This window comes from Artemia sp. Qi Xiang Cuo, chromosome 19 (genome assembly GCF_049724085.1).
Source record: "Artemia sp. Qi Xiang Cuo chromosome 19, ASM4972408v1, whole genome shotgun sequence".
Classification (NCBI taxonomy): domain Eukaryota; kingdom Metazoa; phylum Arthropoda; class Branchiopoda; order Anostraca; family Artemiidae; genus Artemia; species Artemia sp. Qi Xiang Cuo.
The window spans coordinates 55,817,763-55,835,056 of NC_142812.1; the positions used below are offsets into that span (position 1 = coordinate 55,817,763).

At 35.7% G+C, this 17,294-nt stretch overlaps 1 protein-coding gene across 1 annotated transcript in view; it reads left to right on the forward strand.

Annotated features, from left to right (window-relative positions):
* Nucleotides 1-17,294, forward strand: part of atos (atos homolog atossa) — a 107,607-nt gene that overhangs the window by 81,863 nt on the left and 8,450 nt on the right. Inside the window, exons 8-10 of the mRNA XM_089105267.1 lie at nt 3,935-4,124; nt 10,881-11,378; nt 16,509-16,744. Of these exons, the coding sequence (XP_088961393.1) occupies nt 3,935-4,124; nt 10,881-11,378; nt 16,509-16,744 (924 nt within the window). The remainder of the gene's footprint in view (nt 1-3,934; nt 4,125-10,880; nt 11,379-16,508; nt 16,745-17,294) is intronic.

A 17,294-nucleotide genomic window follows, 5' to 3' on the forward strand; every position in this document is an offset into this window, starting at 1 on the left:
TCTCCTCTCCACGACAGGAGAGGAACATTCCTTATGAAAAGAACGTTATGAAAAGGAACGTTTGTTTGCTCTTCACGTTCATTTTGTCTTTTGCAGAACTGAGCGGTAGTGAAATTTTTCATTTCCCTCTGCACGACAGGAGAGGAATGTCCATTATGGAAGGAATACTAGGGAGGGAAACGTTCAATTCCTCTCCTCGTTCCTTATGTGTTTTGTGGAACTTAACAGAAGTGAACTCATTCATTTCCCCTCGCCACACCAGGAGAGGAACGTTCCTTATGAAAAGGAACGTTTTTTTCCTCTACACGTTCATTATGTCTTTTGCGGAACTGAACGGAAGTGAACTTATTCATTTCCCTCTGCACGACAGGAGAGGAACGTCCATTATGGAAGGCATGTTAGGGAGAGAAACGTTCAATTCTTCTCCTCGTGCATTATGTTTTTTGTGGAGCATAACAGAAGTGAACTTATTCATTTTCCCTATCCATGACAGGAGAGGAACGTCCATTATTGAAGGCGTGTTAGGGAGAGAAACGTTCAATTCCTCTCCTCGTGCATTATGTGTTTTGTAGAGCATAACAGAAGTGAACTTATTCATTTTTCCTATCCACGACAGGAGAGGAACGTCCATTATGGAAGGCATGTTAGGGAGAGAAACGTTCAATTCTTCTCCTCGTTCATTATGTGTTTTGTGGAGCATAACAGAAGTGAACTTATTCATTTTTCCTATCCACGACAGGAGAGGAACGTCCATTATGGAAGGCATGTTAGGGAGAGAAACGTTCAATTCTTCTCCTCGTTCATGATGTGTTTTGTGGAGCATAACAGAAGTGAACTTCTTCATTTTTCCTATCCACGACAGGAGAGGAACGTCCATTATGGAAGGCATGTTAGGGAGAGAAACGTTCAATTCCTCTCCTCGTTCATTATGTATTTTGTGGAGCATAACAGAAGTGAACTTATTCATTTTCCCTATCCATGACAGGAGAGGAACGTCCCTTATGGAAGGCGAGTTAGGGAGAGAAACGTTCAATTCCTCTCCTCGTGCATTATGTGTTTTGTGGAGCATAACAGAAGTGAACTTATTCATTTTTCCTATCCACGACAGGAGAGGAACGTCCATTCTGGAAGGCAAGTGAGGGAGAGAAACGTTCAATACCTCTCCTCGTGCATTATGTATTTTGTGGAGCATAACAGAAGTGAACTTATTCATTTTTCCTATCCACGACAGGAGAGGAACGTCCATTATGGAAGGCATGTTAGGGAGAGAAACGTTCAATTCGTCTCCTCGTTCATGATGTTTTTTGTGGAGCATAACAGAAGTGAACTTATTCATTTTTCCTATCCACGACAGGAGAGGACCGTCCATTATTGAAGGCGTGTTAGGGAGAGAAACGTTCAATTCCTCTCCTCGTGCATTATGTATTTTGTGGAGCATAACAGAAGTGAACTTATTCATTATTCCTATCCACGACAGGAGAGGAACGTCCATTATGGAAGGCATGTTAGGGAGAGAAACGTTCAATTCGTCTCCTCGTGCATGATGTGTTTTGTGGAGCATAACAGAAGTGAACTTATTCATTTTTCCTATCCACGACAGGAGAGGAACGTCCATTATGGAAGGCGTGTTAGGGAGAGAAACGTTCAATTCCTCTCCTCGTGCATTATGTATTTTGTGGAGCATAACAGAAGTGAACTTATTCATTTTTCCTATCCATGACAGGAGAGGAACGTCCATTATGGAAGGCATGTAAGGGAGAGAAACGTTCAATTCATCTCCTCGTTCATTATGTGTATTGTGGAGCATAACAGAAGTGAACTTATTCATTGTTCCTATCCCCGACAGGAGAGGATCTTACTTTCTGGAAGGCTAGTTAGGGAGAGAAACGTTCAATTCATCTCCTCGTGCATTATGTGTTTTGTGGAACATAACAGAAGTGAACTTATTCATTTCCCCTATCCACGACAGGAGAGGAACGTCCATTATGGAAGGCATGTTAGGGAGAGAAACGTTCAATTCGTCTCCTCGTTCAGTATGTATTTTGTGGAGCATAACAGAAGTGAACTTATTCATTTTTCCTATCCAAGACAGGAGAGGACCGTCCATTCTGGAAGGCATGTTAGGGAGAGAAACGTTCAATTCCTCTCCTCGTGCATTATGTATTTTGTGGAGCATAACAGAAGTGAACTTATTCATTTTTCCTCTCCACGACAGGAGAGGAACGTCCAGTATGGAAGGGATGTTAGGGAGAGAAACGTTCAATTCTTCTCCTCGTTCATGATGTGTTTTGTGGAGCATAACAGAAGTGATCTTATTCAATTTTCCTATCCACGACAGGAGAGGAACGTCCATTATGGAAGGCATGTTAGGGAGAGAAACGTTCAATTCATCTCCTCGTGCATTATGTGTTTTGTGGAGCATAACAGAAGTGAACTTATTCATTTTTCCTATCCACGACAGGAGAGGAACGTCCATTATGGAAGGCATGTTAGGGAGAGAAACGTTCAATTCTTCTCCTCGTTCATGATGTGTTTAGTGGAGCATAACAGTTGTGAACTTATTCATTTTTCCTATCCACGACAGGAGAGGAACGTCCATTATGGAAGGCATGTTAGGGAGAGAAACGTTCAATTCTTCTCCTCGTTCATGATGTGTTTTGTGGAGCATAACAGAAGTGAACTTATTCATTTTCCTATCCACGACAGGAGAGGAACGTCCATTATGGAAGGCATGTTAGGGAGAGAAACGTTCAATTCCTCTCCTCGTGCATTATGTGTTTTGTGGAGCATAACAGAAGTGAACTTATTCATTTTTCCTATCCACGACAGGAGAGGAACGTCCATTATGGAAGGCATGTTAGGGAGAGAAACGTTCAATACATCTCCTCGTTCATTATGTGTTTTGTGGAGCATAACAGAAGTGAACTTATTCATTTTTCCTATCCACGACAGGAGAGGAACGTCCATTATGGAAGGCATGTTAGGGAGAGAAACGTTCAATTCCTCTCCTCGTGCATTATGTGTTTTGTGGAGCATAACAGAAGTGAACTTTTTCATTGTTCCTCGCAACTCCAGGATATTAACGTCCTTGCGTGATTGCATGATTTGGAGAGAAAATTTAAATTCATCTCATCGTTCAGTATGTGTATTGTGGAGCATAAAATAAGTGAACTTATTCTTTATAAATATACACGACAGGAGAGGAACGTACATTATGGAAGGCTTGTTAGGGAGAGAAACGTTCAATTCATCTCCTCGTGCATTATGTATATTGTGGAGCATAACAGAAGTGAACTTATTCATTTTTCCTATCCACGACAGGAGAGGAACGTCCATTATGGAAGGCATGTTAGGGAGAGAAACGTTCAATTCCTCTCCTCGTGCATTATGTGTTTTGTGGAACATAACAGAAGTGAACTTATTCATTTCTCCTCTCCCTGATAGGTGAGGAACATTCATTATGAAAGAAACGTTGTGGAGAGGAAATTTCATTTCCTCTTCACGTTCATTATATGTTTTGTGGAACTAAACAGAAGTGAACTTATTCATTTTTCCTCTCCACGACAGTACGCTCGTTAGATAAATGGAGGCTTACGGTTAATTTCCAAATTTTTCTGCCTTTTCCCTCCTATTTTTACCCTGTTATAGGAACTTCGTAAAGCTCAAACAAATGGTAAATTGATGTCTTGAAATTCATAGTAAAAAAAAAAATCAGAATGATATTATTTTGAGGTATGCGCATTTCACACTTCATGTACGGGTTCTACTACCCTTGTTGCCGAAGTCTCCGCCTTAGTTTTACTATCGAAAATAAACCCTGGAAACCGTCAGTTGTGCTTATTTTTGCCTCTTCCGATAGGAAAATACTTTTCTAGTCTGCCTGAACTTACCATTAGGATCAATATGTTCATTTGAATCGATTCTTTTTATTTAGGCTACGTGATGTTCAAACTGAGAATGAGGACGAGCCTGGTCCAAGTCGATCGCACAATTTACATATTGACTCTGAATGTTCTGCCTTTCCGAATAAAGTCAAGAAAACAATAGAGGGTGATGCTAATGATGAAATTCAAGAAAGATGTTCGCCTAAAAATAGTGCAGTTAACACTACGAAAACAAAAATGGTAAGTCATTCTGTTAATGATAAATACATTCTGTTAATCTTTAAATCTGAAACACTAGGTTTTATATAGAGTCAGTGACTTCGTTCCTCAAGCTAATCTGTATCCTCTGAGGTGTTTTGTCTTTCTGTGCCTGTATTTTCTGGACAACAAGACAAACGCAGGCGCACAGCTCACTCTTATTAATTGTGTGATAAAGGAGGGAAGGGGAATGTATATTTATTTAGAGCTGTTTCTGATTCTTGACAGCTATATGTTAAATCAGGGACGTTAGTCTATGAAAATTTTAGCAAAACGTATTTTTAAGAAATCTAGAGGGATTTTTTTTTTTCAATGGAAACAAAATATAAATATGTATTTCTGATGAAAACGCCCAAAAAAGGTTTCTTCAAAAATCTATAAGGTCTCACTGCCCCTCTCTCCTTCCCCTCCTCTCCCCTCCAATTGACTTGCCTGTGTTCAGCATTTTGACAATCTTTTAAAGTATGAAAGACAGAAAAAACTGAATCTGTTTGTTTGGATTGATGAAGGGGAAACTTATATGACAATTAATGTCTTAAAACATTTAGAAAAAATAGGAATTTGATTTCTAACGAAAAAGACATCAGGGTGCCGTTATATAATTTTTATTACGTGCCAAAAAAAAGAAACTGTTAAAAAAAATCAGCAAATATAAGCTAAAAGCGCATGGCACCAAACAGTTTAAGAACACCTAGCTTTCCTTTGAAGTGTTTAGCTTTGAGGGTGTAGCTAGGTTGAGGTGTTTAGCTAGTTTTCCTTTGAGGTGCTTAGCATTGAGGTGACGTTAGCTAGCTTTCCTTTCTCACTAAACATATTGTTGATGTTTGAACTTTTACAGACAAAAAGCGTTGCCAAATTTAACTTGGTCAATTTATTTTTCAATGTTTGATCAATTTTTGGCCAAATTTCTGGTTAATTTATTTTCACGGTTTAGAATCCCAGCACCGACGAAAACGTATCACTGCCCAAGAATTCCATAGGATTGAAAGTACAAAAAATATTATCGTAGAAAATCTTGGTTTTGAGTTATGAATAAATCCAAGATGATCCCAAGGGACAAAAAGTATTTCGATTTTGATGTCTTTGGTACTTTAAGGGAACAAGATGACTTGATTCCATTCATTACCTGGAGGAGATAACACTTAGGAAACTGGACGTAAACTAAATTTTACCCTTTTCCTCCCTGTATATTTATATGGGAACGCCTTCTTAGGGGTTTTAATCCATCAATACTGGAAGGAGGAGCCGCCAATGATCCATTGGGTTTGCAGCTGTAGTGGTGTCCTCCCGTTCTGATTGAACCAAGGTGGATAGGTTACGTAAATCCGTCTGGTAGGTCCGACACAGTGTATTTCTGGGTCTTCCCGGGCTACAACGTCCTGATGGTTGCCAATGTAAAGCGTTTTTTGGGAGTCTTATGGCCGTCCACAGGGAAGATGTGTCCCAAATATTTCCACCGTTGAACTCTGATGATATCGGCCCCTAGAGGTTGTCTCCTCATTGCATGGATAGGCTTGCTCGTTGTCTTCAATGATCAGTGTTGAACGATATTCAACAATATGCGGAAGCACAGGAAGTGAAGCGCCAGGACTCTCATTTTTTGTTCTTGATTCAGGTGCCATGTTTCAGTTGTGGTAATGATTCCGGATGAAAATTTACATAACGTTGCGATTAAAGTGGCAAAGATATTTTCAGCTTCCGTAATGAGTTCTGTGAAGTGTGTAAAAAAAAGAAATTATCTGGCAATCTGTTTAGTTTATTAAAGTGGTAAACTGTGGGGCAATCCCAATTCGCGAGTATTTTATAAAAGCAAGATCTCTCGATAGCCTTCAATATTTATTCTAAAAATAGGATCATTGTGCATCTGTGAAAATGATCGTTGTGCGTTGTGCGTGTGTGCGTGTGTGGATCGTCTAAAATGCCGAACCTAACCTAATTGATTGGAGTTGATTCGCCAATGCCATTTTGGCTTGGTCATGAAGCAAAAAGGATAATCTCAGGGGAAAATCTGCTTTGAATAAAAACTGTGTTTGTGTTCTCAAATTCAAAATTTTCTAATACTGAAAAGCTCTCTCCCCCGAGTGAGCTCCAACTCTAGTAAGCTCATAAGGATGCACAACAGTTCAATTGACTCAATTATAAAATTAAAAAGGTGGTAAAATGAATCTTATTCCATCAATGTTAATATTCCTTCATAAGAAAATAAAACAAATATATAGAACTTGTCAAAATATGAGAACTACGGTATATACTTGTGAAAATCTAAAGAAAAACAAAAAATTGTGGGAAGTGGCTTACATAATTAAATGATTACTTACCTTGCAAGGTAAATTAAATTATTAAATTGCTAAATTATTACTTTAAATTATTAAAAAGTTTAAATTAACAAGTTCAACTAATTTCTATTAGAGAAAATCTGTTTTGAAAGCGATTGTTTAGCTGAAATACCACGCCTGATGGCTAAACTATTGGTTTGATGTTCTCTCTTTTTTACTTTTTACTTTGGTTTGTATTAGTTTTGAACGGATTAAAGTATTAGACTTTGATAATTTTAAACCATAATAAGTCAATAACTTTTAACCTGAGGATCAAAAACTGCAGTATATACACCTTCGTGAGGACAGGAGAGAACAAATGTTGAGCCGCCCTTAACACAAAATCTAAAGTACCTTTACGCCCCCTCCCCCGAAAAAAATAAAATTTCAAAAGTATCAACTCAATTTTTCGGCCGTGGTGTAAAACAGGACGGACCTACTAAAAGTGTCTATGAGGTTGTGTTAAACTTACTGACTGCATGTATAATGAGAAACATTTGTTTGGCTTCAGACTTCAGGTACCCAATACGTATCGTTACGCGTTTATTTTCGGAACGGAAGATCAGTGAATGGCTAAGAGCTACGCATAGTTACTAGTTATCTAGGGGAACGTTATTCATTCCTTTGACGAAACTGTGGAAAAGGAAATATGGCAAATAATCAATATTTTTCACATAAATATTTTCTTGTTGAAACCCAGTTTTTTTTTACATATAAGACTCCTCAGTCAATAACTCCGGACTATAGCAGGGCGATAGAAGAAATTGACATGTATTGATTTCAGCCTTAAGCAGATCCGATCGAAAATTTTAAGCTTGGCTAATTTAAGAACTATTTAGCTTTGAAGTATATTTTGGGTTAACTCTGGTTGAACTGGTGAATTCCAGCCCATGACAATATATTTGCACTGCTTCGGGTACGTATGAGGAAAGGGGGCCTTGGCACTGACAATGAACCCCCTCCCTTTCTTATTAATCCTTCTCCCTCCCTCCTCAAAATTTACATGATTCCCCTCAATCCCTTCTCAAATTACCGTACCTGAGTCCCCTTTCGTTCTTGTCAAATTTTTCTCCCTCCCTTCTCAAAATTTACATGATTCCCCTCAATCCCTTTTCAAATTACCGTACCTGAGCCCCCTTTCGTTCTTGTCAAATTTTTCTCCCTCCCTCCTCAAAATTTACATGATTCTCCTCAATCCCTTCTCAAATTACCGAACCCGAGCCCCCTTTCGTTCTTGTCAAATTTTTCTCCCTCCCTTCTCAAAATTTACGTGATTCCCCTCAACCCCTTCTCAAGTACCGTACCTGAGCCTCCTTTCGTTCTTGTCAAATTTTTCTCCTTCCCTCCTCAAAATTTACATGGCTCCCCTCAATCCCTTCTCAAATTACCGTACCTAATCCCCCTTTTGTTCTTGTCAAATTGTTCTTCCTCCCTCCTCCTTAAATTTTCTTTAATATTTTATGTTTTCCGTATAATTTGCTTATGCGTACGTGGCTGATTTAGCTACGCAGTTGTTCTTATCATTTCTAATTCCTCTCTTGTTAGAAAATACAATTTTGCCGTTTTTCGTTTTACCCCGAAGGCAAATTAAAGACAATTTTTTTACTTCTGTTTAATTTTTGCTTAGAGTTCCAGTGAATGTGACTCAAAAATAAAGAACCAAATGAATAGTTTTGTATCTTAAAAAACCTTCAAAAACTTCAAGAGTTCAAGAGACTCAAAAATAAAGAACCAAATAAATAGTTTGGTATCTTCAAAATCCTTCAAAAACTTCAAGAGTTTAAGAGACTCAAAAATGAAGAACCAAATAAATAGTATTGTATCTTAAAAAACCTTCAAAAACTTCAAGAGTTCAAGAGACTCAAAAATAAAGAAACAAATGAATAGTATTGTGTCTTAAAAAACCATCAAAAACTTCATGAGTTCAAGAGACTCAAAAATAAAGAACCAAATAAATAGTTTTGTGTCTTAAAAAACCTTCAAAAACTTCAAGAGTTTAAGAGACTCAAAAATAAAGAATCAAATGAATAGTATTGTGTCTTAAAAAAACTTCAAGACTTCAAGAGACTCAAAAATTAAGAACCAAATGAATAGTTTTGTATCTTAAAAAACTTTCAAAAACTTCAAGAGTTCAAGAGACTCAAAAATAAAGAACCAAATAAATAGTTTGGTATCTTCAAAATCCTTCAAAAACTTCAAGAGTTTAAGAGACTCAAAAATGAAGAACCAAATAAATAGTTTTGTATCTTAAAAATCCTTCAAAAACTTCAAGAGTTTAAGAGACTCAAAAATGAAGAACCAAATAAATAGTTTTGTGTCTTAAAAAACCTTCAAAAACTTCAAGACTTTAAGAGACTCAAAAATGAAGAATCAAATAAATAGTTTTGTATCTTAAAAAACTTTCAAAAACTTAAAGACTTCAAGAGACTCAAAAATAAAGAACCAAATAAATAGTTTGGTGTCTTCAAAAACCTTCAAAAACTTTAAGAGTTCAAGAGACTCAAAAATGAAGAATCAAATAAATAGTTTTGTATCTTAAAAAACCTTCAAAAACTTCAAGACTTCAAGAGACTCAAAAATAAAGAACCAAATAAATAGTTTTGTGTCTTAAAAAACCTTCAAAAACTTCAAGAGTTCAAGAGACTCAAAAATGAAGAATCAAATGAATAGTTTTGTATCTTAAAAAACCTTCAAAAACTTCAAGAGTTCAAGAGACTCAAAAATAAAGAACCAAATAAATAGTTTTGTATCTTAAAAATCCTTCAAAAACTTCAAGAGTTCAAGAGACTCAAAAATAAAGAACCAAATAAATAGTTTTGTATCTTAAAAATCCTTCAAAAACTTTAAGAGTTCAAGAGACTCAAAAATGAAGAACCAAATAAATAGTTTTGTATCTTAAAAAACCTTCAATGTCAAAATATTCATGAATTTTTATCATGAAATTCAATAGTAATTGTTGAATTTCTCAACAACTTCTCAGCTGTGTCTCAACAGTTATTTGGAATACACATACCTGGGTGGGAGGAGGAGGGTGGCAAAGTCCAAGTTTGGGCCCTTCTCCCCTTTGAAAAGTAAAAAAGTAAAAAAAAATCAAGATTTTTCGGTTACTGGAATACCTTTCAGTCCCTCTGATGGGCGCCCATCCTGAATTACATATGAGGGAAGTCTATAGAAATAAAATATTTCTTTCTTTGAAACATTGCTTTCTATTGTGAGAGAAATGCGTTAAAGGTTTTTTTACTTTTTGACCCAAAAACAAACCTCTTTTTTTAATGGGCATTCGAAATGTTTTATTAAACCCTCTTTAAATTTTTAAGAGATTTGCTTTTAAATTTAAATTCTTTTTGGTCCCCCCCCCCCCAAAAAAAAAATCTTCTCGTTTTAATGAGCATTTGAAATTTTGAAACATTGTTTACTTAGGAACTGGATAAAGGTTTCTTTTTATAAAACTTTTTTTTATAGAAATAAAAGAAGATGGGAAGTTTATAGAAATAAAACAATTTGTGCCTCAAGAAACTCTAAATACCGTGACAAATAACAAAATGGAAGAGTGCTTAATTTTAGTTCTTGTTCTTACTCACTCTTGTTCTTACTTAGAATCCCCCTCCCTTGCGGCACATACACCGAGTTAGATGCGAAAGAAATTCAAAATTGACAATCGAAGTTCGAAATCAAAAGCGTGTTGAAACTCAAATCTTGAATTTTGTTAGAAAGTTAGGCAATAATAAACTTTATTGAAGTCTATAGAAGTTTGTGCCCCTAATGCTCCTTACAAGCAAAATACGTCAAGCTGGAAGTTTTGAATCGGAAAATACGTTCTAACTTGACCATCTTTTAAGTAATCGTTCCTATCGATGCAAATTAAACCCCCCCCCCCTCTCCCAACAAGAATTCATGGATGGTTGGATCTGGAAGAACATTTGGTCTGGCTAAACCCTCTGGAAATTTTTTGACAGAAATATGTTAAAAGTTTATCACTTTTTGACACAAAAACAAACCTCTTTTTTAAATGGACATTCGATTTTTTTTATTAAATCCTCTGAAATTTTTCTTGAGATATGCTTTTAATTTAAGTAATTTTTGCCCCCCCCCCCCCAAAAAAAAAACTTTTTAATTAACATTTGGAATTTTGAAACATTTTTTACTTAAGAAGTTTTTAAACCCTCTCGCTCCACCTCATGAACAGGTATGCAAATTTACAAAAATTTGCATACCTGTTCAAAGGGGGGGGGGGAGTTAATTTGGAGAGAATGACAATTGCCCCTAATGCTCTAAACCATATGCTTCTATGATTAGTTAGCTTTTAAGTTTTAAAATACTTGCACATTTTTTTTTTATATAGACCATGGAAGCAGTAAGCATTTATGATTACTTAGCTTTTATGTTTTAAAATACATACACTTTTTAAATTTTATTTTTATAGACCATGAAAGCAGTTCCAAGTGCGCAAGATCGTGCCAAATTCCATGAATACCTCGATTCCTCTGCTTCTATGGTGTTCCACACATGGACTCCTCACAGTGGACTTCCTCTTACATCTAGTCTTGTACCGATGGTGCGCGAACCGCACTTTAATTTCGACAAATCTCTTGAAGTGATCACAGATAACAGATGTGCCAACGAATCGTCCGTTCCTATATCTCCTGTTGATGTCAACGCATCCCCGGTGCCTTATGAGCCATTTAAGAGAAGACGAAGAGTTATAAGACATGCTTGGAGGCCCTCGCTGGCCAGTACATCACTACTTGGGAACTTTGAAGAATCGATGCTAAATGGAAGGCTGGAGCCGACGGCTACCGTTGAGGGATTCAGGGCGGAGCTGGGAGCGTCGGGAACGTTCTGTCCAGCGCATAAAAAGTTTCCAGTCTCGGTTTTTTTCTACGCACTTACTAATGAACTGGATGGATCTTCTCCTTATTTGGTATGTCATTAACTAAGTTTAAAAAAAAAACAGTTAAGCCTCGTTTTGATTGACATTAACAATCTACCAGCAGCAGGACCGGCTTCGATTAGATAGCCAATCACAGCCTTTGAAATCTTTGAAGGCTGTCAAATCCTATTGGCTGTCCAATCATAGCCGGCTGTCCAATAATGATCCGCCTCCAGAAAATGCTGCTGACAGGGTCAATGATGTCGACCAAGACCAGGCTTTAGTTTCTTACAATCATATGAGAAATTATTTTCTCTTTCAGCTTTTATTTTGGCTAACTGTCATTGAATAAGTAAACAAAATTTACATAAAAATTTTACTTTTCTTTTGCTATATGGATGTCTTTACAAATTAACTTACATAACTAACTTCTATATTCGTATATTTATCTTCTGGCAAAAAATACAAAGTTGCAGATTTTTGCAGATACGAGCTTGAAACCTATGTAAGGGTTTTCTGATACGCTGAATCTGACGGTGTGATTTTCATTAAAATTCTTTCACTTGTAGGGGATGTTTCCCCCTCTTTAAAAAATCGGGTAAATTTTCTCAGGCTCGTAGCCTTTGATGAGTAATATTAAACTTAATAAAATTTATATATTTAGAATCAGCATTATAAACACATTCTTTTGATACATTTATTGACACCAAAATATTTAAAAGTTTTTAAAAGTTTCGATTACTATTGAGCCGTATCGCTTGTTTTTTTATTTTTTTTTTATTACGTATATGTTATTACGTATATTAGGGTGTTCTCCCCTTAGTCAATACCACGCTCTTTACGTTAAAATTTAAAAAAAATTTTGATTCACAAACCCCTGAATCAAAAAGGCCGTTTAATTAGAATAGGTAGCTCTTTTGAAGGCACTACAAAAAACTGCAGAGTAACGCCCAAGGTATGAACTTGGGGGACAACTCCTTCACATGAATTATAATTTTCTTCCGTTTTCAGTTAAAATTTCGATTGTTACTTTTACTTGAAAAACCTAATTTTTTGAATTTAATATCTTTTCATTTTTTAAATCATGCTTGTAAATTCAGTACCCACGTCCTAGCAATTTCCTTTCCCCCAACGAAACATCCTCCACGGACATATACTCCAGAGTAACCCCCTCCTCTATCCCCCTCCCCCTCCAGAAAAAAATCCTTCCTGAAAATGTCTGTATACTTCCCAATAACCAGTAAATAATACTGGCAAGTCCGGCGCCCCATTCTTGGCAATTTCCCTTCCCCCATGAAAAATTCCTTCATGGACAGATCCTCCAACATAACCTCCGACCCACCCTTCTCTCCCACTACCAGAAAAAAACCCTCCTGAAAACTTCTGTATACTTTCCAATAACCAATTCTATATTTTAACATTGGGTAAAGTTCATAACTTTTAGCCCTCCCCCTGGGGACTTCGGGGGATTAAGTCATCATAAAAGAAATATTTATTATGTTTTCGACCATGTTGAACAAAATGACTGTCTCAAAATTTTGATCGGGGGACTTTGGGAAAAAAATGAGCGTGGGAGGGGGCCTAGTTGCCATCCATTTTTTTGGTCACTTTAAAAGAAAAATATAACTTTTAATTTCCTTTCCAATTAACCCTCCCACATTATTGTAGGACTAATGGGTCAATACAATTCCACCTGGGAAAAAAAAAACAAAAAACAAACACAAAAATAAACACGCACTAGTGGTAGCCCCTATGTCAAAAAAAGCGAAGATCGCATTGTTAGTAGATAGGAGCTTCAAAATAATGCCGTAGTATTTTCTGATACGCTCACTACGATGGTGTGATTTTCACTAAGACATAATAGCCTTTAGGGGAAATTTTTTTGAAAATCAGCCAAATTTTCTATGGGGCGTAACTTTTGATGGGTAGCATTAAACTTGATGAAAGTTATATATTTGAAATCAGCATTAAAATCTGATTCTTTTGATGTATCTATTGGTATCAAAAAACCCGGTTTCTAGAGTTTCGGTTACCATTGAGCCGGGTCGCTCCTTACTTACAGTTCGTTACCACGAACTGTTTGATACTTAATAAAATCATCAAAATAGGTTAGAGTTATAATTGTTAAGAAGTGCACAGTGGTATAATATTTGAAAAGAATATAACAATTGTGCGTTTTTTTGTGAATATTGGCCCCCCCTCCTTTAAGATAATTTTATAGATCCTCCTGCGATGATTTAATAAAAACTAAGAAAATAAATTTGATTAGCCTATATGCTTTTAAAAATATTTAAAGATTTAATAATAATAGAAAGTTTAAAAAAATATAGAAAAAATAATAATGATAAGATTTTGAATAATAATAAATTAATAAAAAAAATAGCAATAAATACATTTTTGAATAATACAAACAATTGAATATTGACTTTGAACCCCTCTCTTCCTCAAAATTATTTGGAAACTAAAACCAAGCAATGTCCCCCCGCCCCTCTTCCCAGTCTTGACTGATCTAATTTTGTGTCTTGCATTATCATAATAATTTAAGAGAGATTATTTAAGACTAGATTTTTTTTATTATTTAGTACATAATAAAATTATTCATGACTTTGAGTTTTGAGTTATCCTACTCTTGGATGGTCTTCCCACGTCCTATGATGTAGATGCCCCTCTGATCAGTGGCTGAAAAACTACTAGAAACATATCTTTTTTTCCTTATGACTTATTTTAGAAAATAATTTTTGAGATACGATCCCTTGGACATGGCGGTATTGAGAAGTAGGTGGTGTATTTTGACAAAAAAGAGAAAGAAGATTCTTTGGTAACATATGCTATCAAATCTGACAATTTCAGAGAGATATTAATAGTTTATGTAAGCTACGGTGCGGTGAAACTGCTCATGTTATGCAACAGGGGAAAGAAACAGGGGAACTATATTTAAAAAATTGGCTACTCAACTTTTTGCTCTTTTTTCTGACTTAAATTTTCACTGGCAGGATCAATCAGGTTGAATATAATTATTTTTTTACTCGCTTAAAATCCAACTCAAGAGGTTATAAAACTGATGGGGCTTTTGTCTCTCCAGAAATGAATGATGATATGGTTGGATTTTGAAAACTAATAGGGCTTTTAAGAGGTGAGGTTTTTTGTCCATCCAGAAGTAAAAATGATATTGTTGGCTTGCAAAAACTAATATATTTTTAAAAGGTGAGGTTTTTTGTCCCTCCAGAAATAAAGAGTGATATGGTTGGATTTTGAAAACGCATGAGGTTTTTAAGATACGAAGAGTAATGAGGTTTTTGTCCCTCCGGAAATAAGGAATGATACGATTGGCTTAGGAAAACTAATGGGGTTTTTAAGAGGTGAGGTTTTTCGTCCCTCCAGAAGTAAAGAATAATATTGTTGGTTTGCGGAAACTAATGAGGTTTTGAAAAGGTGAGGCCTTTGTTCCTCCAGAAATAAAGAATGATATGGTTGGATTTTGAAAACTAATGGGGTTTTTAAGAGGTGAGGTTTTTCGTCCATCCAGAAGTAAAGAATAATATTGTTGGCTTGCAAAAGCTAATGGATTTTTAAAAGGTGAGGTTTTTTGTTCTTCCAGAAATAATGAATGATGTGGTTTGATTTTGAAAACGCATGAGGTTTTTAAGAGGCGAGGTATTTGTCCCTCCGGAAATAAAGAATGATACGATTGGCTTTTGAAAACTAATGGGGTTTTTAAGAGCTGAGGTTTTTCGTCCATCCAGAAGCAAAGAATAATTTTGTTGGTTTGCGGAAACTAATGAGGTTTTTAAAAGTTGAGGTCTTTGTTCCTCCAGAAATAAAGAATGATATGGTTGGATTTTGAAAACTAATGGGGTTTTTAAGAGGTGAGGTTTTTCGTCCCTCCAGAAGTAAAGAATAATATTGTTGGCTTGCAAAAACTAATATATTTTTAAAAGATGAGGTTTTTTGTCCCTCCAGAAATGAAGAATGATGTGGTTGGATTTTGAAAACGCATGAGGTTTTTAAGAGGCGAGGTATTTGTCCCTCCGGAAATAAAAAATGATACGATTGGCTTTCGACCACTAATGAAGTTTTTAGGTGGTGAGGTTTTTCATCCTTCCCGAAGTAAAAAGTAATATTGTTGGCTTTCGAAAGCTAATGAGGTTTTTAAAATGTGAGACTTAGTTCCTCCGGAAATAAAGAATGGCACGATTAGCTTTTGAAGAGTAATGTGGTTTTTAAGAAGTGATATTTTTTGTCCTTCTGGAAAAAAAGAATACTATGGTTGGCTTGCAAAAACTAATGAGGTTTTTAAAATGTGAGATTTTGTCCCTCCAGAAATAAAGATTGATAGGATTGGCTTGCGAAAACAGGTCGAAGATGTTAACCAATGAAATTACAAATCACCTTTATTTGCCGAATTAAAGGAGAGCAATATCTCTTTTCTTTTTGGATTAGATCTAACGAGTTATATTTAGATTTTGATTGCCATGTTTAGTGTATTCAGAGTATTAGATTGTATTAGAGTGTATTAGAGTGTATTAGAGTATTAGAGTGTATTAGATTGTGCTGAATAATTTCCTTTTCGGAATCGGTTTGGGGCTGAGAGGCAAATTAGTTTGACATTGTCCTGGTCACTTGATGCAAGCCAAAGTGGGCAATACATTATGAATATCAGTGAGCCATATTGGGGAAGCTTCAGGTTTCAAAAGAATTTGGTGTGGGGTCATTATAAAAATAATAATTTTTATCCTTAAATAGGTGGAAAGAGGGATCCTTCCTTTTAATTCTTTAGTCATCTTTATCCCTTTTTAAGTCTTTTTTTACTTCCTACCTTCCTTTTTTTACTTTCTTCCTTTCTTCTTTTTAATATTTTATTCATTTGTTTAAGTCTTCTTTCTTTTATTACTTCCTTTCTTTTTTTATCTTTTTATCCCTTTTGAAGTCTTCCTTCTTTTTTTACCTCCTTCCTTCTTTTTAATCTTTTAGTCCATTTTTGAGTCATCTTTCTTTTTTTTTCTTCGTTCCTTCCTTCTTTTTAATCTTTTAATAATTTTTTTACGTGATCTTTCTTTTTTACCTCCTTCCTGCTTTTTAATCTTTTTGTCTCTGTTTTAAGTCTTCCTTCTTTTATACTTCCTTCCTTCCTTCCTTTTTAGTCTTTCAGTAATTTTTACTACTCTTCCTTCTTTTTTGTAGGGTCACATAAATTTAGGTGAAAAGGGTTATCAAGTTCCAAAAGAAGGAACAATCCAGTTAACCCTTTTTAACCCGCAAGGGACAGTTGTTAAGATGTTTGTCATTCTCTACAATCTTAGTGAGATGTCACCGAACAGTCGGACGTTTTTGAGACAGAGAACTTATTATATGCCCCGATCTGCTGGAGAACATCATCAAGACGTTAGTAAATGGCTCAGATATCTTGTTCATTTGAGGTAATTCTCGGTTTTAACTTGTTTCTCCTAAAATTTTAATGTTCCTTGGATAATAAAATAAAATATAAAAATTTTGGAAAACATCATCAAGACGTTATTAATTGGGTCAGAAATCATGTTCATTTGCGGTAACTCTCGGCTTTCACTTTTTCCTCTTCCCCTTAAATATCATCAAGACGATTGTAAATGGTCAGATATCTTTTTCGCCTGAGGTAATTCTCAGTTTTTTACTTCTTTTTCCCCAAAAATTCTAATGTACCAAGGGTATTAAAATAAAAAAAAAAATGCCCCTGGACCTATCGTAGGTCTATTCATACCCGAAAATCTCGATTTTCTGAGATTATAGACCTTTTTCCGCCGTCAAAACAAAATAGATTAGCTAACAATTTTCCTAACAACTTTGTTTCCGCCGTCAAAACAAAGACTATTAACTAGAGTTGTCAGACAATTTCTCTAACTGAACTGATGTGATTTACCGTCTAAGTGCCAGCTGCACTGGCTATTCACAGAAAAGTGATTTTTAAACAACAGAGGAATGCCATGGCCTATC